Source organism: Neoarius graeffei, chromosome 6 (genome assembly GCF_027579695.1).
Source record: "Neoarius graeffei isolate fNeoGra1 chromosome 6, fNeoGra1.pri, whole genome shotgun sequence".
In the NCBI taxonomy this organism is placed as follows: domain Eukaryota; kingdom Metazoa; phylum Chordata; class Actinopteri; order Siluriformes; family Ariidae; genus Neoarius; species Neoarius graeffei.
This window is the reverse complement of record NC_083574.1, coordinates 2,631,015-2,653,630: the sequence shown is the minus strand read 5'-3', so window position 1 is coordinate 2,653,630 and position 22,616 is coordinate 2,631,015. Positions and strand designations below refer to the sequence as shown.

General features: G+C 40.1%; 1 protein-coding gene across 1 annotated transcript in view; it reads right to left on the bottom strand.

Moving 5' to 3' along the window:
- luzp2 (leucine zipper protein 2) overlaps nt 1-22,616 on the bottom strand; it is an 85,562-nt gene that overhangs the window by 45,821 nt on the left and 17,125 nt on the right. The window contains exons 2-3 of the mRNA XM_060922815.1: nt 9,326-9,407; nt 2,983-3,045 (exon numbers count right to left, since the gene is read on the bottom strand). Of these exons, the coding sequence (XP_060778798.1) occupies nt 2,983-3,045; nt 9,326-9,400 (138 nt within the window). The 5' untranslated portion in view covers nt 9,401-9,407. The remainder of the gene's footprint in view (nt 1-2,982; nt 3,046-9,325; nt 9,408-22,616) is intronic.

Here is a 22,616-nt window from a genome sequence, read left to right as displayed (position 1 = left end):
AGATTAAAGCTAGACTGACTTTCAGATTTTTCAAGTGTAGATCATAAAAAGTATTTTCCCCGACATCTAATTATTTTTGTTTAGTGACCGAAAGCTACTGAATTCGAATCACAGACTTCCAATTTTATTCGATTTTTTAAAATAGAACAATTAATGACTTTATCTCCACGTGGCCCTAAATTCTCCGCTATTTTTTCCTGCTTCACCATGACCCAATACAAGATACTACATCATGCATCACGTGGTGGGCTTTCACCCTTCCCGCAAGGCATTGTGGGATAGAAATTTGAAACAAGAGAGAAAAATGGAGGACATGAGTGTGCGAATGAAACGTGAAAGGCCAACTAAAGTAATGGAAAGAAAGCGAAAAGAAAAGACGTTATGTTCTATACGAAGGAAAGGAAACACAGGACCAAACTAATAAATGTGGGCGCTCAGCGAGCACCTCGGTGTGATCAGCTGTTCGTTTAGCGACAGAATGATGGAACTGTCAGTGCACGCTCAAAGGGAAACCTGTAGATGGCAGTAATGCAACACTGTGGATGCCAGCTGTCGTAAAACCCAAGAGAAGAAGAAAAAGAAGGTGAACCTGCGCATGCGTACATGGACTTCCTCTGTCTGCTTGACTGCGCCAAGCGAGCGATTTCATGCACATTATTTGATTTAATCCCCTCAAATTAAATAACTTCCCAGCCACAGAATGGCCTGATATTTTGTGAGATATTACAGAAATATGCGGCACGATGGTGTTGTGGTTAGCGCTGTCGCCTCACAGCAAGAAGGTCCGGGTTCGAGCCCCGGGGCCGGCGAGGGCCTTTCTGTGCGGAGTTTGCATGTTCTCCCCGTGTCTGCGTGGGTTTCCTCCGGGTGCTCCGGTTTCCCCCACAGTCCAAAGACATGCAGGTTAGGTTAACTGGTGACTCTAAATTGAGCGTAGGTGTGAATGTGAGTGTGAATGGTTGTCTGTGTCTATGTGTCAGCCCTGTGATGACCTGGCGACTTGTCCAGGGTGTACCCCGCCTTTCGCCCGTAGTCAGCTGGGATAGGCTCCAGCTTGCCTGCGACCCTGTAGAAGGATAAAGCGGCTAGAGATAATGAGATGAGATGAGATTACCATAATTTCTACTGCAGTCTGCCATCGACCCAAAAAGAGCACCATGTCCTGCTAATTCCTGGCGACACCACTGTGACTGTTAGCATAATTGATATCATCACCACATCAATCAACCCATTTCACATCATATTAGCAGCATTCTGAACCTGGTTCCTGATAAATGTTTCCATTTTTATGTGCGGTTAAAAGGTTTTGGTGGGCAGGTCATCAATCTGCAGAATGTAAAATAAAAACTAGATAGAGCGTGTGACTAAAGTCACAGTGATTTGCGCTATCTGTTACCGTACAAACCGGGATGTCTGGTCACCGTACCCTATAGATCCGGAATGGTAAGAGATAGAGAATGACGCTTTGTGAGGAAAAGTTGCACCCTGCCACCCTGAACAAAATAAATAAAAAAAAAGATTGAAAAAATCATGAAAATTGATAGAGTTATGTGATTGAAAAAAATCCTGTTTTTCATTGATCATTCCAGATCAGTGATCCAGATCAGCACCAAAGGTCATAGCAATGTACTGTAATTCAGCCCAGACGGATTCTTCAGGTGAAAGTTGATGACCATTGGTTGAAAATTGAGGGAGAAATAGCGTCCTTAACCCTTTGATGCAAAACATACGGTATGCACACCCCTTCTAATGCACAACATGGGTCAAAAATGACCCGCATTCATTTTCCAGGTTATTTCATGCTGACTGAGTTTTTCTTTGCTCTATCTTTTGAAATCAATTTATTTTATGATTGAATATTCCAAGTATTCTTTAAATATCTTGTTTTTAATTACCACAAATCATTAATTTAAATTTTTCTTTCCTACTTTATGAACAAAAATACTTTTTATATTACTACACATGGGTCATCCAAGTGTGATTTAAAATTAAATGTCTTAATACTATAATAATAATTTGTTTCAAGTAATTACTTTAGCAGTGAATGGGGCCAGTTATTTATTTATTAACTATGTCGTTAGCTAAGCCAACTACAATAAAATTAGCTAACTAAAGTAGAATATGTCGACAGCTCGGTAGCTAATAGTAATTACTGTAACTTTCTGACAAGTAATCTACTCACTCTCAAGGGAACCTAAACATCATCAATTTTTTTCTAAGGTAACGTTAGAACAATTGAAAAACATTACTTGCATGTATGAGATGGGCAAAGGGCGCCGTGCTGAGCTGTGAAATGTCCGACACAAGCACAATTCACAGTTCCCACCAAACGCTGGAGTAAATGCATGCGGGTCGGTTCTGACCCATGTGTGTAAACTTGATGTAGAATTACAAAAGCTGTGCTTGTTCATAACTTAAGAAAGGAAAAATAAAAATGATGATTTGTGCGAAACAAAAACAAGATATTTACTGCATATTTGGAAAAGTAAATGACAAAATGAATTTATTTCAAAAGTAGATCATAGAAACACTCAGCCATACATGAAATAACCTGGAAAATGAATGCAGGGCGTTTTTGACCCATGTTGTGCATTAGAAGGGTAGTGATACAAAAAGGGGTTTTATTCATAAAGTAAGAAAGGAAAAAATAAAATAAGGATGTATGATGATCAAAAACAAGTTAATTGAGGAATACCTTGAATACTGAATGATGGAATTAATTTATTGCAAAGATATAGAAGATAAAAACTCAGCCGGGTCACTTTTGACCCATGTTTTGCATCAAAGGGTTAAAAACTTTAAGAGAATGATAATAAGAAGGGGAATAAGAATAATAAAGTATAAAGATCCTGAGTGAGAGTAACATTTTGCACCAACGCTGCTAGTGCAAATTAATTAAGGTGTATTTATTGATTTTGTTTTCCAGAAAGAAAAACTTCCATGAAAGCAGCACTTGTTTTATGACAGGATTCTTTTCAGTACCTCCTGCTGTAGGTCTTTGATGATTTTGGTCTTTTTCTCCATCTCCATCTTCAGGAACTTGATCTGGAAAACAGAATATCGTGGAATAGATTGCAGTAGATTACATGTTTTATTTTTTATTTCATTTTACTTTAGGGATTGGTTTTTGAGGTGTAGAACATGTCCCTCCCTGAGAAGCTACATTCTATGAATCAGTGTGGAAGAGGCTGGAGATGGTGACTGAGAGTAAAGCATCTGCTTGCAGTGCATAATAGGAAAAAACAAACAAACAAACAAACAAACAAACATGTAGAGGCTGTGAAGTCACCAGCTAATGAAAGCACAATTTTTTTTAAATTAAAATATTGTTTTTCTCCTCATAGGGTCTGCTTTGTGAAACCGTGCTTGTTTTCTCCTCTGAGTTTCAAGGAAAGCTTAAAACTAAAACAAGCAAGAGTGCGTATAGCCCAGGAGCTGAGACGCAACACCAATCAAACACTAATGCATCGTACTCGAGATTCACTCCAACTCTCTCAGTTCTTGTTTTTGAGTCCCAGCAGGATACTGAGGAAAGAACATGGAACATCTGATCAGAACAACATCCGGTACACACAATCTCTCGGGTTTTTTTGCACTTATATATATCTTCCAACTTTTGGACCAGTTAAGGAGCTGGCAGAAGGCAGCCAGTGCATCACATTTTTATTTATAAACTTGTCTATCAGCGTAAGGTGACACATCTCATCTCATCTCATTATCTCTAGCCGCTTTATCCTTCTACAGGGTTGCAGGCAAGCTGGATCCTATCCCAGCTGACTACGGGCGAAAGGCGGGGTACACCCTGGACAAGTCGCCAGGTCATCACAGGGCTGACACATAGACACAGACAACCATTCACACTCACATTCACACCTACGCTCAATTTAGAGTCACCAGTTAACCTAACCTGCATGTCTTTGGACTGTGGGGGAAACCGGAGCACCCGGAGGAAACCCACACGGACACGGGGAGAACATGCAAACTCCACACAGAAAGGCCCTCGCCGGCCACGGGCCTCGAACCCAGACCTTCTTGCTGTGAGGCGACAGCGCTAACCACTACACCACCGTGCCGCCCCAGGTGACACATCTATGTGTCTTATTTCTCTTTGTTTCAGACGGATCCCTAATACATTTAGCATTCTGTACATGCAGTATACACTCCTCGGCCACTTTGTTGTTGATCCTAAGATCCCTGTTCTTGGCTGCAGGAGTGGAACCCAGTGTGTTCTTCTGCTGTTGCTGAGATGCTTTTCTGCTCACCACAGTTGTAAAGAGTGATTATATGAGTTACTATATCCTTCCTGGCAGCTCAAACTGCTCAATATGTCCCTTTTCTGATCTCTGACCCTCTCTTGTCAACAAGGCTTCCGTTTCCATCCACAGAACTGTTGCTCACTCACTCAAGAAATGTTTTTTGTTTAGTTGGTTTTTTTTGCACCATTCTGTGTAAACTCTAGAGACTGTTGTGTGTGAAAACCCCAGGAGATCAGCAGGTTCTGAAATACTCAAACCAGTCCATCTGGCTCAAACCAACACCCATACCACAGTGAAAGAAAGTCACACTTCACTGTGAGATCACAATTTTTCCCGTTCTGATGTTTGAACATCGTGAACATGAACTGAAGCTCTTGATTTGTATCTGTATGATTTGATGCATTGAGCTGCTGTTGAGGGATCGGCTGATTAGAGAACTGCAGAGAACAAAACAGCACGTGGATGTATGGGGTTCCTAATAAAGTGGCCGGTGAGTGTATAATAAGCAAGTCAGTAAAATACTGTAAGTGGTCACTAATATCAGATCTACAACCTGTTTTGCAAAATGGCTTTTGTCTCGATATTGACTCAGCCTAGCTTTGATTTGGACTTGATCTTGGCCTGGACTGGATGGATGGTTGGATAGTGTATCTGGTCACCAGTGGGTCAGCTGAATGTTTGGTGTGTTTGGTCAGGTTTGGACCAGTCCAATGGTCCAAGCATGAAGGTATGAGTCTTTTTTTTCAATATCAGCTTTGATAAATGGTTTGACCATTTTGCCAAGTCACTTTTTGATCGATGCTTTTGAAACTCTTGGGCTTTTCATTTTAAAACCTTGTCCCTCCTGATGTTAAACATGCAGTTGTGCAGCACCTGATTCAAAAACCCGACTTGGATCCTGCAGTTTTGTCTAATTATAAGCCAATTTCCCCACTGCCGTTCATTTCAAAGGTCTTGGGAGAAAATAGCTTTTGGTCAGCTTCAGGCTTCTTTAAATGAAAACAAAATTCATGAACTCTTTCAGTCTGGTTTATAAAAAAAAAACCAAAAAAAAAACCCCACCACAGTACTGACACAGCACTTTTAAAGGGTTTTAATGATATTTTATTAATTGTTGACTCAGGAGAGTCTGCCGCTCTGGTGCTCCTTGAATTAAGAGCAGCTTTTGATACCATTGATCATAACATCCTCCTGTCAGGTTGTTGGTATTAAAGGATTAGCCCTTGATTGGTGTGGGTCGTCCCTCAGAGACAGGACATTCTCAGTTAAAACAGATGAAGTATCCTCATCCAGTGCTCATTTAAAATGCGTGATACCTTAGGGGTCTATTCTGGGCCCAGTTCTGTTTTCATGACATATGCTCCCTGTTGGCTGTATCATTAAAAGGCATAACATCTCCTTCCATTGTTTACTGAACGATACCCAAATGTATGTACCAGCAAGTAAGAACTCTTTGGAACCTCTTCTAGGTTGTCTCAAGGAGCTAAAGAATTGGATGGCACTAAATTTTCTTGATATAAATAAAAAATAAAACTGAAGTTCTCTTATTCAGATGGGCAGACACAAATGGTGTGCTTCTTAGCAGCCTTGGCCCATTATCTGCTGATTATAACTCATATGCTTGGAGTGTACAGGATATGTGGCTACAGATAATGGATGGATGGATGGATGGATGGATGCTCAGAGTCTTTGTGTCACATTTCATATTTTCATGCTTGAACTATTGGACTGGTCCAGAACCTGACAAAACACACCAAACATTCTGCTGACCAACTGGTCCAAACCCTCACTAAATATATCAAACATTCTCCTGATTCACTGGTCCAAACCCTGATCAAATACACCAAATATCAGCTGACCCACTGGCCCAAAATGTGACCAGATACACCATCCAACCTTGCATCCACTCTAAACCAAAATCAAGTCCAAATAAAAGCCAGAGTGAGTCAATATCAAGATAAAAACCATCTAATCCTGTTTCAAGCCTTTACTTCAGCTACTTAGCTTCAGTCTTCCATTGTGCCAGTGTTGACATTCACTATGTAATGGTATCAGGGCTTCCCTGAAATGCGGCCACGGGATTTATAATGGGAAAGTGTAAGCATGAGCACATTACACCAATTCTCGCCTCCCTTCATTGGCTGCCTGTCAAATTTAGAGTCCAGTTTAAAATTGTATTAAATGTTTGTTTATTAATCCCTTAATGGCTGAGCACCATTTTATTTTTCTGAGCTCCTGATTCCTTATGCTGCCACCCAGAGGTTTAGATCTTCGGTTCAGTTGCTGCTGGTCATCTCCTGATCCAACCTTAAATCAGTGAAGGACTGCAGCCTTGCGGCACCTGCTCCTAGGCGATGGAACAGACTGCTGTTTCAGGTTAACTCTGCACCCTCAGTAACTGCTTTTAGATCAAACCTAAAAACTCTTTTGTTTTCATGGATATTTAACTTGTTAGCATTTTCAACTGGTTTTATTAATTTTAGGATCCTTTTGTTCTGGAGAAACCATGGCCTAATGGTTAGAGAAGCAGTTTTGGGACTGAAAGGTTGCTGGTTTGATTCCCTGGACCAGCAGGAATAGCTGAAGTGCCCTTGAGCAAGGCACTGACCCCACTGCTCCTCTGGGTGTGTTGTACATCACTCTGGATAAGAGCGTCTGCTAAATGCCTGTAATGTAATGATTAGAACTACAACTCTACTGGGAAATTGTGGCAATTTATTTTAAATATTTTTGAACCTTAAAACAATTTATTTTTCACAGATTCTATATCCCAGTTCCTGTATTTAGGTCTGGAAAGCACTTTGGTAAACACCTCAGTGTTAATTTAAATGTGCTTTATAAATAAAGATTGATTGATTGATGAGTAAATAAAAAAATTAGTTACGTATAATGAAATAAGCAACTAAAAGTAAATATAAGTACATAAGTTGCAAAATAATTGTAAGTACTGTACGTAAGTAAGTAAGGATAAGTATAAGTGATTAAGTATAAATACAGTAAGTATAAATATGAGTAAATAAAGATAAATATATCAGTGAGTCAGTCAGTAGTGATATAAATAAACAGAGGATATTGCACAGTCACGTGAAGATATGAAGTTTATCTTTGAGTGGTGAATGTGTTTATCACAAGTGAGCGAAGTGATGATAAATTTAATATATTTGCACCACTGTGTAATGTTCTTTATATTATATGGACACATCCACACACACAAAAAAAAAAAAATGTGCAAGTTAATCAAAAGAATTTTAATTTTGAACCAGTTCGGCATTTTGACAACACGCATCTAGTCAGCAAGAAAACACTGGGAGTGACATCATCAGAGTGAAATATCAGGAAATATTATACATACAGGACACTTTTTTGATGGAATAAAAACATGTGCTCTATTCCCTTCAAGTGCGTTTCATTCATTTGGTTTGATAGCATGCAATATTGTTAGCATATCGCTTATCATACGTGTATTATGTCACTCTACCCAATGGAGAATGAGCGTTGAATATGGTTTACGATATTGCATGGTTGTCAAGACAACATGACGTCACATGTCAGAGATGTAAAACTTCTGCACTAGCGAGCAACTGTGACAATTTGTAAACAAACATGGCCGCCAGGTTTGCTTCGTTAAATACAGAAGATTTTGAGAGAATTTTGAAAAAAGAAAGATGCGTTGAACACCCGAAAGCAATGCGTATGTATGTATAATAATAATAATAATGGCGGGTGGCACGGTGGTGTAGTGGTTAGTGCTGTCGCCTCACAGCAAGAAGGTCCGGGTTCGAGCCCCGTGGCCGGCGAGGGCCCTTCTGTGTGGGGTTTCCTCCAGGTGCTCCGGTTTCCCCCACAGTCCAAAGACATGCAGGTTAGGCTAACTGGTGACTCTAAATTGAGCGTAGGTGTGAATGTGAGTGTGAATGGTTGTCTGTGTCTATGTGTCAGCCCTGTGATGACCTGGCGACTTGTCCAGGGTGAACCCCGCCTTTCGCCCGTAGTCAGCTGGGATAGGCTCCAGCTTGCCTGCGACCCTGTAGAACAGGATAAAGCGGCTAGAGATAATGAGATGAATAATAATGGCTTTTTTTGTGGTATATCAGATATATTTCATTCAGCTAGCATGATATTGAATATATCTGATAGACCATTCAGTACCAGCCAATATTATTTAAATATGTCACTCAAATCGACGATGTATTTCATAAGAAAAATGCAAATTTTTCAACAGAGAAGATAAACTTCATATCTTCAAGCCAACGTGTGATTTTTTTTTTTTTATTATATCGACACATTCACAAACAAAAAGTCCCCAAATTTATCAAAACAATTCATCGATTTCCTCATGAGTGACAGATAGAGATGTATGTCACAGTTTTGGTTCTCCATGTCCCAGATGGAGCTCGGATGAAAAATACCAGTGGTGTATTTCCCAGTAAAACACTAGTGTCTGTGTAATAAATGGTGATTTAAAGTGGATGGACATTAATTTTGCACCAAATGTCATGAGGTCACCGTGTGTTTCTAATTTAAGCCACTCTGTTTCGAGCTGTTCATGGAAGGAAAAGTACAGCCTCACATTCATTTTCATTCCCCTCACAGATTCATTCTTATTCTGGACCAAACACAGCATCTTTCCCCTGTATCCCAGAGTGTACTCTCTCTCTCTCTCTCTCCCTCAAGACACAGTGGGTGAGAAAGAAAAGTTCTCATGCACAAATAACACTCTGTCTTATTTTATAATTAATGTAATTTACCCGTATTAGTCAGTGCCTAAAATAGCCAGGACAGTGTCTGGCCCCTCTGTAATAAACATCCCTGATAATGAATTTTGTGCGAGGAGGACATGGAAAGGGCGCTGATGACACTGTGCTGAAGGAGAAGGTCAGTAATATGGCTAAGGTTCTTACCAAGCCTTTATTAAAATAAATTAATTAATTAAATTAAATAAAATCAACTCCCTGTGCATTGGAATTTACATGTGGATAATGTCCATTTTGTCATCATCAGATGGGTGATAAATCGCTGGAGCAGAAACACTCCATCATTCCACACCTCCATTTATTCAAGAGACTCACCGTGGCTTGATGTTTTTCAGCTCGCTCTGCCGCCTCGTCCAGTTGCTTCTGAAGGGCTGCCTGGAGTGATCTCATCTCTTCTCTGATATTGAAAGGAAAGAAAATGAAAGAGGCCAAAAGAGAGAGAGAGAGAGAGAGAGAGAGAGGTATAATTTCTGCCAGTGTAGGGTCATAATGGAGGTCATTTTCATTGAAAAGCACTGATTGGGATATTCATACAGGATAAGGTGCAGCAGAATATTTTGAGCTGATTCCACAGTGATTGTAGCTCTCAGACTAGAAATGAGAAACAAGACGATAAGAAAACTAATAAACCAGGCAACGAGGAAATGAAGAGTAAACACAGCTTAGAATGGCAAGATGTTTCAGAAACAGCTTCCTGACGTCATTAACGATGAACAGTATTATAGGATAAGGCCGCTCTTATCCTAGGTGTTTTTATTATCTACACTCACTGGCCACTTTATTAGGAACACCCCTACATCCACCTGCTCTTTTGTTTTATGCTGTTCTCTAATCGGCCGATCCCTTCAGTTTCGGTTAATGTTCACAGTGTTCAAACATCCATCCATTATCTGTCGCCACTTATCCTGTGTAGGGTCGCGGGCAAGCTGGAGCCTATCCCAGCTGACTATGGGTGAGAGGCGGGGCACACCCTGGACAAATCACCGGATCATCACAGAGCTGACACATAGAGACAAACAAAACTCACACTCACGGTCAATTTAGAGTCACTGGAAAACCGGAGGAAACCCACACAAACACAGGGAGAACATGCAAACTCTACACAGAAAGGCCCGTCGGCCACTGGGCTCGAACTCAGAACCTTCTTGCTGTGAGGCGACAGCGTTAACCACTACACCACCGTACTGCCCTGTTCAAACATCAGGATGGGAAAAATTGTGATCTCAAAGTGTGACTTTCTTTCACTGCGGTATGGGTGTTGGTTTGAGCCAGATGAGTATTTTTGGTTTCAGTATTTCAGAAACTACTGATCTCCTCCTGGGGTTTTCACACACAACAGTCTTGAGAGTTTACACAGACAGAATGGTGTGGAAAACAAAAAACATAACATCGAGTGAGTGAGTGACAGTTCTGTGGGTGGAAACAAACGCCCTGTTGATAAGAGAGGTCAGAGATCAGAAAATGACCAGATTGGGTGGAGCTTTTTGGCCAGGAAGGATATAGTAACTCATAAATCACTCTTTACAACCGTGGTGAGCAGAAAAGCATCTCAGCAACAGCAGAACACACTGGGTTCCACTCCTGCAGCCAAGAACAGGGATCGTAGAATCAACAACACGTTCCTATTAAAGTGGCCGGTCAGTGTATAGATAAAGCACTGGCTGATTCCAGGGTCTCTGCGTCATAACAAACAGTCAGAGGCACAACTGTAACTTTACATTTTCTGACACCTTCACAAGCTTGTTTCGCAACGTTGATGTTCCACAATATTGAATATACAGCAACAATAAATGGAAAAAAAGAACAATGTGTTGTAGTAACTCAGTAACTATAACAGCAACACACCCAGTGGTTTATGCCTTAGACTTCTCCTTGCTTTTTTTTTTTCTACGAGCACTTTGTGTTCAGTATTGTTTGTTTTTGTCCCGTTTTAGCAGGTGGTAACAACAGCCAGAAGGCATGGCCAGGGTGGAGGGTTAATGATGTGAGGTACCACATAGTAATTTGTCATTTCTGTTTAATGCAAGCAAGGTGTTAGCTTTCAATTTGAGACATGACTACCCTTTAAAACTAAGGGACTAATACTCAAGTGTATAGTGTATTATAGATTATACTGTATATCTAAGGTATATATTTTACAATTTCTAGCAAGCATTTCACAAGTAGGCTGTGAAGAGCAGTTTACAGAAACAGTGTCCTTCATCCTGCTCAGACATCCGAGCATTATTCTCAAGGACACCACTGGCAGAATATTACTTGATCACAAATGGCTCGGTTACAGTTCAGGGCAAATTATTCCCCAAGCTTGTCAAGAGGCAATCTTCTTTGATGTACTGCTGGCTTAATATATTGAAATGAAAAAAAAAAAATTTTTGTTCACTTATTTATTTTCACAATGTGCTCCTTACACTGTCACGGAATGTTATTGAACTTGCCAAACATGCAGCTGACCTATAGCCTTTTCCCACTGATGCAGTGCCAGTCTGTAATCTAGAACCAGTTTCATGCATTTCAGCCAAAAAAAGAATGGTACCACAAAATTGCCCAAACTGGTCCCAAAATCAGAACCACTGACATCAGTAGTTATGGAAGGGGTTACCATGAGAAAATTGCCATCATTTTGATAAACCATGAGCAAAACCAGCAGAATAAGAGGCTATTCAAAAAGTACATGCAGTTCATTATACACTCCAGCCTTCACATGCAAGATTATGCAATCTGTCTGCCATATACTTTTTTTTTCCTCATTGGAAATAACCCGAAATTCCTAATAACCTAATAACCTAACATAAAGTTCTCAAAACTGTTGAAATGCAGGCTGGTTTTCAAAAGGCACCAAGGGAGAACTGGCTCTGCACCAGCATTGACACTGATACCACCCTGGTGGAAAAGAGCTACTAGTGGTTCAAACCCTGACCAAATACACCAAACATTCAGCTGACCCACTGGTCCAAAACCGGACCAAATACACCTAACATTCAGCTGACCCACTTGTCCAAAATGCGACAAGATACACCATCCAACCTTGCATCCAGTCTAGGCCAAGATCTCATCTCATCTCATCTCATCTCATTATCTGTAGCCGCTTTATCCTTCTACAGGGTCGCAGGCGAGCTGGAGCCTATCCCAGCTGACTACGGGCGAAAGGCGGGGTACACCCTGGACAAGTCGCCAGGTCATCACAGGGCTGACACATAGACACAGACAACCATTCACACTCACATTCACACCTACGGTCAATTTAGACCCCGTCCACACGTAGCCGGGTATCTGCTAAATCGAAGATATTTTTCTACGTTTTGGCCTGTCATCCACATGAAAACACATCAAAAACGAATATTTAAAAAAACTCCGGGCAAAGTGAAGATTTTTGAAAACTCCGTGTATGCCTTTTCGTGTAGACAGAGATAACCGGAGTTTTGCGTTTTAGAACGTCACAATCTGCGCCAAAAAAATGACAACAAATCTGCCCTGACGTCAAACGTGCGACCTTTGTTTACTGCAGAAGCCAGATTAAGCATGGACAAAGAGTAATGGATCGGAGTAGTGCCTTGAAAGCGTTAATTATTGTGCAGGTGCTATTTACATGTTTATTTTTAGAAGCCCAACTACTGCTCCAAGAGCACAGGCGATGTGATTAGGGGGTAGGATTTGGGGAAATAATGCCATCTACAGGTTTGGAATGCTTATGAATGTTATTGAAAACGCAGATGTTCGGTTATGTGTGGAAGGGATTTTTTTCGAAGACAAGGTGGTGTGGATAAAACATTTTTATAAACGGAGGGGGGGAAATGTTCGGTTTTAAAAATACCCGGCTACATGTGTACATGGCCTTAGAGTCACCAGTTAACCTAACCTGCATGTCTTTGGACTGGGGGGGGAAACCGGAGCAAACCCACGCAGACAACATGCAAACTCCACACAGAAAGGCCCTCGCCGGCCACAGGGTTCAAACCCGGACCTTCTTACTGTGAGGTAACAGCGCTAACCACTACACCACCATGCCACCGGCCAAGCTCAAGTCCAAATAAAAGCAAAACTGAGTCAATATCAAAACAAAAAAACATCAAATCCTTTTTTCAAACCTTTACTTCAGCTACTTAACGCCCGGTCACACAGCACTCCGCGTCTATATCACGTACAAAAAGATACAAAAATCTGGTGGACGTGGTCGTAAGTGGTAATTTTTGGTCAATTTTGGCTTTGCCGTGCTTTGTACGGGGTATGGCCGTCGGCGGCTGTTTCACTGCTGCAGCACTGCCTAAGCACAGCTAACCAAGTCCAGCCACGTGTAAGGCTAAAAATAGGTTCGCACGTGTTCGAACGCAGGGAAAAAAGCGACAAGTTACCACGGATAACCGCGGCCTCATCACGTCTGTAGCACTGCCGATCACGTGTTGAGCGCAGACGTAAAACGGGCACTCCACTGCCATAGCACTGCCAAATCACGGGTAACCACGGCTCAGCGTCGTTGGAAGAGCGGCTTGCTGCACATATAAAAGCGGTCGCGCACGGCTGGTCTTCACAGACCCAGATGTTCCGTACCACCCTCCTCCTCCTCCTCCTTCTTCTCTCAGCAAGGATATGTTGAGCCTGTATCAGTTGGTTCTGTTGGTGCTGGAGCATTAAGATGAGGACATCACAGCGTTGAGGGTTCATGTTCACCCCTTGACATCTAGACTGCAAGTGCCGAGGTCTCAGAAAATTGCGGTATTTATACATGCCGCAAATCAGAAGTGATGCAGAAGTGATTAGACAGTGATCAATCAAATTTAGAACTTGTTTGAGACGTCGTTTAACAGGCTTAGACAGTGCTATGTACGCGGAAAAATCCATTTCTCAGTGATAAGCCGCTAAACACACGCTATATCCCGTGATACCAACGCGTAACACCCGTCCGATGACCGTGCTCTGCCCGTGATAGACCGCCAAACTTTCGCGTCTTACCACGTCTCCCCAAGTTTTAATAACGGCCGGGACACTGATTATCACGTGTTTTTCACGTGTGTTGCACGTCTTTACCACGTGTGCCGGCCGTGGTTGTCCGCGGTCTAAAGTTTTGAGCAGTCCAAAACTTTTTGCCGCGTCCGACGCCGTTCCGATTTTCCCCTGCATCCTGTCACGTCTGTATATCGACTGTAACACGTCTTAACTTCGACATCAACACGAACAACATCGTCTGCTTCACGGGAGAGCACTTTTTGACGGGTTTTGGCCGTGATAAAGCCGTAAAGCGCTGTGTGACCGGGCCTTTAGCTTCAGTCTTCCATTGTGCCAGGGTTTAAGCTGTTTTCTAGTAGAAGGAATTATTTCTTGTGTGCATGTGAAAAAAAAAACATGAACATTATTTTTACAAAGACTCACTTGAGACAGATATGATTTTTTTAGCGAGACCAGTGGCCAAGTGCAAATGCCAATTGGTCCAAGACAAGTCCAATCTCATACAGAAACATCTTGAGACCAGACTTGAGTCCTACAACCCTACACTCTCCTGAGTCCACTGGGTTGCATTTTCATTGGAATGTCACCAAAGTTTTATAACATTATCAGTGCCCATTAGAATCTGACACCACAACAGAGTTTATAAAAAGGAAGTGATGGTGGTAATAAAATCAAGGACATAGTAATGTCAGTGTATGACTGAATATCTACACTATTCTTGCCAAGATGTACCATTCTCTTGTCTTGTCTTGCACCAAGGTGCTGTATGTTCGCTTGATTGTTGAAGCTGATGGAATCCAATTTCCAAAGTGATTGGAGATACTGTTTGAATGCCAGCGAATGTTTCAGAGCTATGCACATTTATTTGCATGTATAAGTATGCAAGATATTTTCTTGAAGATTAACCAGAATTTAGAAAACGCCTATTTGAAAATATGTTCACTACAGTTTTGCTTCTTGGTATCATATTGTGACAAAAAGAAAGAAGTAATGGTGCATACCATTTAAACTGGGAAGTCAGAATTTCCAAGTTGCCAGTTGGAATTTTCAATTGGAATGCCCCTTGAAGTCTGATTTCCAACTTGGAAAGTCAGAATAACCTCACCAACACTGACCTCTAAATCCAAGATGGCTGCTCTGCATATTAACAGAGTGAAAGCTGTCATAATACACTGTTCATTAGCACTTCTTCTGTCTTATTTATGTCTCATTAAATCAGTTGTACACAAAGTACTGGACAACTTCTATCTGTGGACATGTTCCTAGTGTGTTTGTATGCGTAAAATACCATATAGTGTGTTGTTATCAATGGGTCTTGCTAACCTGGCTAGAACTGGTACAGTATTGTGGCTAACCTGGCTAGATTTTCCAGTTTGTTGGACTGGAATGAGATCAATTCAGGTGTGATGTCATTCCCAGCTCTGACTTCTGAGATAAATAGAAAGCAGAATGAATTCTATCCTTGAAAATGCTTCCATGTTTTGCCCCCCGAGGATTCCATCGTGTTGACGTCTCTGTTCCTGTAACTGCAAAACTGTTTGTCAGAAATCTACCTTTGTACCTGCAGCAGATTGTCATCTAATAACAACCCTTGATTTATTGTGTCTTTTTTGAGAACCTCGCTCCTGAAAGATTAAAGTTCAGATGTATATCTTCCTTATTGTTGTTTTGTACAGTGTGTTTATGTCCGATACATAAATTGGCCTTCAGGGATATTATCCTGGCATAACCAGTTCCTGATAGCATAAGGCGTTCCGCCGAACTAATAATAAAAGACTCCCGACTTTAGCGTTTCTATTCGGACAGAATATAATAAATGTTTAGATGGGTGAACTGACCAAATTTCTGCAAATTTTGGCTATATTTGAAAGTGATATCACCATCTATACACACTATCTTTATGACAGCTAAAAAAACGGTGTACTGAGTTCTCGATAGTTCCAAATATAATGTCATAGCTGAGGGGATTTTCTGAGAAATGGGATTTCCCACATATTGGAGTGTTCTGTTCCATGCTACTACTACATATCTATACAGAGACAAAAAAAAACTTTTTTTTTTTTAAATACTAAATGTAGTTGACATTTTATGAGGGTTTTTTTCCCTTTTTTTGCTGAAAATATTTTCATGTAATTAAGCCTAATAATTATTGTAATTCCAATAACTTACCTTACACTCAAAAAAATGATTCTTGGTCCAGGTAAATATTAAGAAATAGTTACACATAAAATTTAAGTAAAGTTTATAAAATTGAAAATATATTCAATTAAATCATATAAACACTATTTGAACTGGCCTACTACGAACTATATCTAAACAAATCATGTATACTTTACTTGATGAGATCTCGTAGGGACCGACATGCACATCACACTCCCGCACAGTAGATGGCAGTTGGAAACATTTTCAGTCATTGTGTCAAACTTCTTCCTACTAAATAGTGACCTTATTGGTACAAATAATTATATTTAAAATTTCAGAAACACGATATGTGAAATTCATGTCACAATTCAAGCGGAATCAAAAAATCATTTTAATTTCACCATTGACTCATGGGGACATCATGGCTTAGGTGGATAAGGCGCAATACCATAAATCTGGGAACCTGGGTTTGATTCCGACCTGTAGGTCATTTCCCGATTCATTTCCTGTCTCTACACTGTCCTATCCAATAAAAAAAGCCCAAAAAATATCTTACAAAAACATTGAGTCCATTTATCCACATAAGGTTTATTTAAAAAAAAATCCATAACCATTATTGTAATTTATTTGCATTACCTTAACATGGTTGAAACGTGTACCATAAAGCTCGGCATTTACTTAAAGTTTATGTGATAGAATTACATGGAAAATTGTCATGTGATTAAATTACATAAAGTCTGTTTTTTAGGGTCAGTTGTTTTTTTGAGTGTACCATGCTTATCCAAGCATGGCTGTTTTGGTGGGTTAGATGAAATGTGGATTCCTTTTCAATATAATGAAGTTTATCAGTGAATTTTTTGGTGAATGTTTTTTTTTCTGAAATCATTTCATTTTCCAGCTTCAACTACTTTTGCTGGTAATCAGTTTCTAAATTCAATTGAAAACATAAAAGTTAAATGAAAGAAAAATTGAAAAGAGTCAAAAACTTTCAGACGACATACACTGCAGTGATGAATCACTTTGAGCAAAAATAGAATGAACATTTAGGCAAAAAAGAAATAGTGGGAAAGTGAAATGTCTTCATCTTAACCTGAGTTCAGTGAAAAAACTCACTTTCATACGGAACTTTTTTTTTCACAAGAAGCGATGTTTTTATGATTAGAGATGTGAAGAACCTCTGACCAGCGCAGGGTTAATCTGTGACATCAAACACACGGAAGTCGGACCGAAATGGAATGCTATCGAAAGCAGGTTATGCAATGATACAGATAATTAAATGAATTTTTTTATTCAATCAAACTGAATTGAATCACTGGCCTGAATCACTTGGTTGGTTCCTTAGAGCTGTTATTTTTCAGTATGAGCCAGGTAAAGTGTGTGTGTGTGTGTGTGTGTGTGTGTGTGTGTGTGTGTGTGAGAGAGAGAGAGAGAGAGAGAGAGAGAGAGATCAGCAGCACAAAATTCAAATTCCATGAAAAAAAGCACATCTGTTACTGCATTGGAACATGTTCGCAGTTACTGTGCAGGGCAGAAGATCATCATACCATCACTGAGACCTCCTACAAACCTGCCACTTTCTATAACAGCGACTCTGATGGGTTTTTTTGAGGGTAGAAAATAAAAATAAGAGATGCTCGACATGAGAAAATGCCTGTTGGCCAAGCAGCGAGAACAGCAGTCTCTCTTTTTTCTCACTCTTGTGAAGTTAATACGACAAGAACACCAACAGAAGGGGAAAAAAGAAAATCATCGAGCTTGTCACATTACCAAAATCCACAAAGCATAAACTTCTCTGTAATATACTGTAATATACATTTATATACTTAGATTTAATGTTGTGTAACATTCACAAGGGAAGTTCTCACACATTCCTGTTCTCATTTATATATTATAGCAGCTATAAATGCCCGTTCCCTCATCAGCCACTGTTTTTTTTTTTTTAAGTTAATAAGAGAAACAAAACACATCTTGTCAGGTTACCAAGCAACCACAAAGAGTTGTAAACTGCTCTGTAATGAAGATGTCGGAAAACTTAAATTTAAAGCTTCACCTCTGACTGTTACAAAGTGCTGACACTGGAGACTCCTCCAGAGATGTTACAGAAACATACCGTATTTCTCTTTACGCATCAAAGATTAAAAATATTTTTTAATAAGTTTATATGCAGCGTTTTCTGTACAAGTCCCTATGAACGAGCTGTTACTATAGACACGATAACGTAATATCCATGTGGGAAATAAGGCCAGACTGGTGGACATTGACTGGTAATTTTTGCATTTGTCTGTCTGTGTTTCAAAAGCATCAAACCAGATGACCCATGAAAAATTGTAAAGGTATCGATCTAATCTACTTCTAGTTTTCTTCCAAATGTTACACTGGGTGAATACATTATGTAATAGCACAGCCTGTGAAACAGGGTCCCCCACAGGCGCAACTTTAAAAATTCATAACTTGGCCAACGATGGTTCCAGCCCCACCAAACTTTACATGCACATCCCTCTACCCGAGCCCTTTTAAACCAGCACAGGCATGGCCTGCTAAGACCCCACCTCAGCCCATTATTCAACCCCAAAACCCCCGCATGAGCACTGCTCACCAAAATCTTTAATGTGAGCTCTGGCTCGAGCCAGCCATTAAAAAATTCATAACTCAGCCACCCATGGTCCTAGCCCTACCAAAATTTGCAGGCACCTCCCTCTCCCCGAGATCTTTCGAACCAGCCAGGCTCAGCCCAATCTGATGTCAGGACCGAGTGCGGATCGTGGAAAGCTTTAGCACGAGTACTAGCTCTAGCCGCTTGCACGCGCACAGGAATTTAAAAATTCATAACTCAGCCACCGAAGGTCGTAGCCCCGCCAAAATTTCCAGGCCCTTCCCTCTCCCTGAGTGGCACACTACATAAGACAATAATAATACACTCAGTATTCACTGTTGTTTTTATTGCATGATGCAGTTGAACTAGTGTTTTATGGTTGACAGGATGTGATTGAGTGGGCAGCACGGTGGTGTAGTGGATAGCACTGTCACACCACAGCAAGAAGGTTCTGGGTTCGAGCCCCGTGGCCGGCGAGGGCCTTTCTGTGTGGAGTTTGCATGTTCTCCCCGTGTCCGCGTGGGTTTCCTCCGGGTGCTCCGGTTTCCCCCACAGTCCAAAGACATGCAGGTTAGGTTAACTGGTGACTCTAAATTGAGCGTAGGTGTGAATGTGAGCGTGAATGGTTGTCTGTGTCTATGTGTCAGCCCTGTGATGACCTGGCGACTTGTCCAGGGTGTACCCCGCCTTTCGCCCGTAGTCAGCTGGGATAGGCTCCAGCTCGCCTGCGACCCTGTAGAACAGGATAAAGCAGCTGGACATGATGGATGGATGGATGGATGGATGGATGGATGGATCTGATTGATCCAGTCAGTTGATTAAGAATTCAGTTTGCAGGAAAATTTGCAGTACAATATTAGGTTATGTGCAAAACTGCCAATCAGTGTTTATGTTCTTATTATTATGTGCATTTGTTTTATTAATAATAAGAATGACAGTCAGTCTTATGCTTTGTAGGATGTAGACTTGTATTTTAATAGTTTTTATTTTCTTGTATTTTCTAAGTTTTAGTCCAGCAGATTTTAGTCTGAATGCCAAATGATATGACCATGTCTAGTTTTGAGTCATTTTAAAAGTTATTTTGTTACAAAGTTATTTGGGATCTCGTCCCCAAAATTTTAACTCTATTAAGTAAGAATAGCTGTATTGTTAATTATTACATTTCTTATAGACTTCTTATTACAAACATAGTATAAAATAGTCATTGTTGACAGAATGTTTCATGAGTGTTATTATAGTACCAATATATGAGGACCAGTAAGTTGTAACCAACTGGACCATCCTTGCCCCGTCATACTTTTTTCTAGACATGGAACTGACCTGTATGTGCTACTGTTTTCTTGGGTAGAACTTTAAGCAGGTTTTTCTTGACTCTTCAGACATTTTCTTGTAAATTATATTCAGTTTGTAGTGTAATTAGCAACTAATGTCTCATGTAATTTGGCCTTTGAAGATCACAGAAACGTGCCTGGAAACAGCTGAGAAGCATCTCCAGGCATCTAAAGCCCTTCAGCTTCAGGGGCCCTAAGGACCCCCGGCTGCGTTGTTCCAGGCTTTTGGCCCATCATTCGGGCAGGCTGAAATTTGGATGGACAGACAACATTTCAGACTCTTCTGTCCTGTGACAATCGACTTAAAATTCCTTTCTTCCCACACTGCATTAATATACGTGCAGTACATCTGTGATTTGCAGCTGGACTAATATCAGAGAAAATCAATCAACACCTTCTGATCAATCACAATCTAGATTCCAACAACAATACCAAATGTTTAAGGGTAATTACTTCATAAGTTGCATGCACAATAAACATTTTCAGCTGAAATTAAATAATATATATCATAATATATGTATTTATACCACCCAAATTCAACTATACAGTTTTCAGAAGCACCTAACAACTAAAACAACTTAACAAATATAGCTAATAATAATGTATAAAAGTAAATATTATACCTACGTCAAAAAGCCAGTGCATTCACGTTTCCAGCATAGCTATTTGGCTGCCTTGATCTCATTGTTAAACCACGGGACACGTGGGCATCCTATCATGGTCTTCCTAATTAAAGGAGCATGCTTGTCAGGTAGAGAAGACAACGTAGCATTATAACAGGACACGGGCTCATCCAAGGCGTCTGGCGGGTCTTGGCCGAGCCTGGAGATATGAATATCATCCCTAAAAGCCTCAGTATCTATTGCCTTTGTCTTCCAGTAGCACATCTCTTTGACCGATAAGTGCGGTTTACTAAATGCCAAATTGCACAGTACAGAGACAAAAAACAGCCAGAGATTGGTGTGGTCTGAACCATGTTGTCTAAATCATAAGTAATTATCAGGTCCAATGTGTGGCCAGACCGATGAGTAGTCAAATATCATATGAATGGGTTTTTAATGTAAAATTACTTACATATTCATGACTAACTTAAATTAAATCATATAATATTTAACCAATGTAACTGCAGATAACTAAATGTTAATTCTTTCTAAAGGAACATTATCTGCTATAGGATCTTGGTGCGTCCCAGTCTGACCTTACTGAAATGAAATTAATAATAAATAATGAATCTGCTCAGCCTATCTGGGCTTTAGGCATGCTGTAAATTCTTTTGGCCAAATGAAATGTAGACAGAATGGCAAGTGAATATCGACTGTTGCTAAATCAGGTACATTTGCTCTGAGTAAAGAAAAGCCTGGACTCATTATCACTGTGCTGTGTTCTACTTTTGACTGCAGTAGAACAGCGTTGTGTTTGCTGCAGGTTGCACTGCTGTTTAACAGCTCCAAAGTTCTTGATTTATGATGGTGTGATAGAGAATTTCTGAGATGAAGGTCAGAAATTTACGAGAAAAAAAAAACTTGGATAACCTTTGAGATTAAAAAGTCACAAATTTATGAGAAAAAAAAAAAACTTGAAAAATAGTGTTTATTGTCCAGGAACTAGATCGATTCACTGTGCAAGGTTGGATCAACATCATCACACTACAGACACAGACACTATCATATAAAGAAAGACTTATTCATTTGGACCTGTTCCCTCCTCCCTATGACCGCAAAGTCAAGGACTTAGTTTTTCTGTATAAGGCTTTATACAGACATGCTAACACTGATAATAGTTTCTTAAAATATCTAAGTCATGGTCACACATGATGATCCCAGCCCAGTGAAACGAAGTACTTAGTAATTGCCTTTTTGTAAAACTGCTACTTTTCAGTCCTCTTTTTTATCATGGAGCTAAACTCTGGAACCTCATATGCAAATTAGCTACACCTAGTAATTTCCTTAGTTTAAAGTCATTCAAGGTTTTTGTTATGAATGTGTACAAGGATTAGTTAAGTAGTATTTTTGGTACTGACAGGCCTTTGCTCGTGATTGTGGTTGCTCTGTTGTAATTGTGGCTGCCATTGGCAACAATAGATTTTACTTGTGTTTTTCTTTTTTCTAAGTCCTTTGAGATTTTTAATGTTTTAATAGGGAGGGGCCTTGCATGGGACTTTAGTTCTCATTCGCACCTACCCTTTTGGATCTTCCTAGATCTTTCTTGTTTTTATTTTTTCCCCAAGGCTGTGTTTGATTTGCATGACTTGTAGTTTTGTTGTTTGAAGGCCAATAAAGCTGTAAAAAAAAAAAAAACACTACGACTGAACCAAGAGTTATAAGAAATGCAGTCTTTCCTGCTCGATCACGCAATATAAAAGAAGAAAGTGCTGAAATTTTTAACTACATTTCTCAGAATGCACTGCAGCCAGGAAGCAGAGAAATAATCATGGAATTTATCAGGCTTTTTTTTTTATTTCAGAATCAGAATCAGAAGCACTTTATTGCCAGGTATGTTACACACACGAGGAATTTGACTCCGGTTCGACTTAGCTTTCATAGTACAGACAGAAAGAAAGCATAGAAACAAAAAAAGAAAAAAATATTTCTGATTTTTA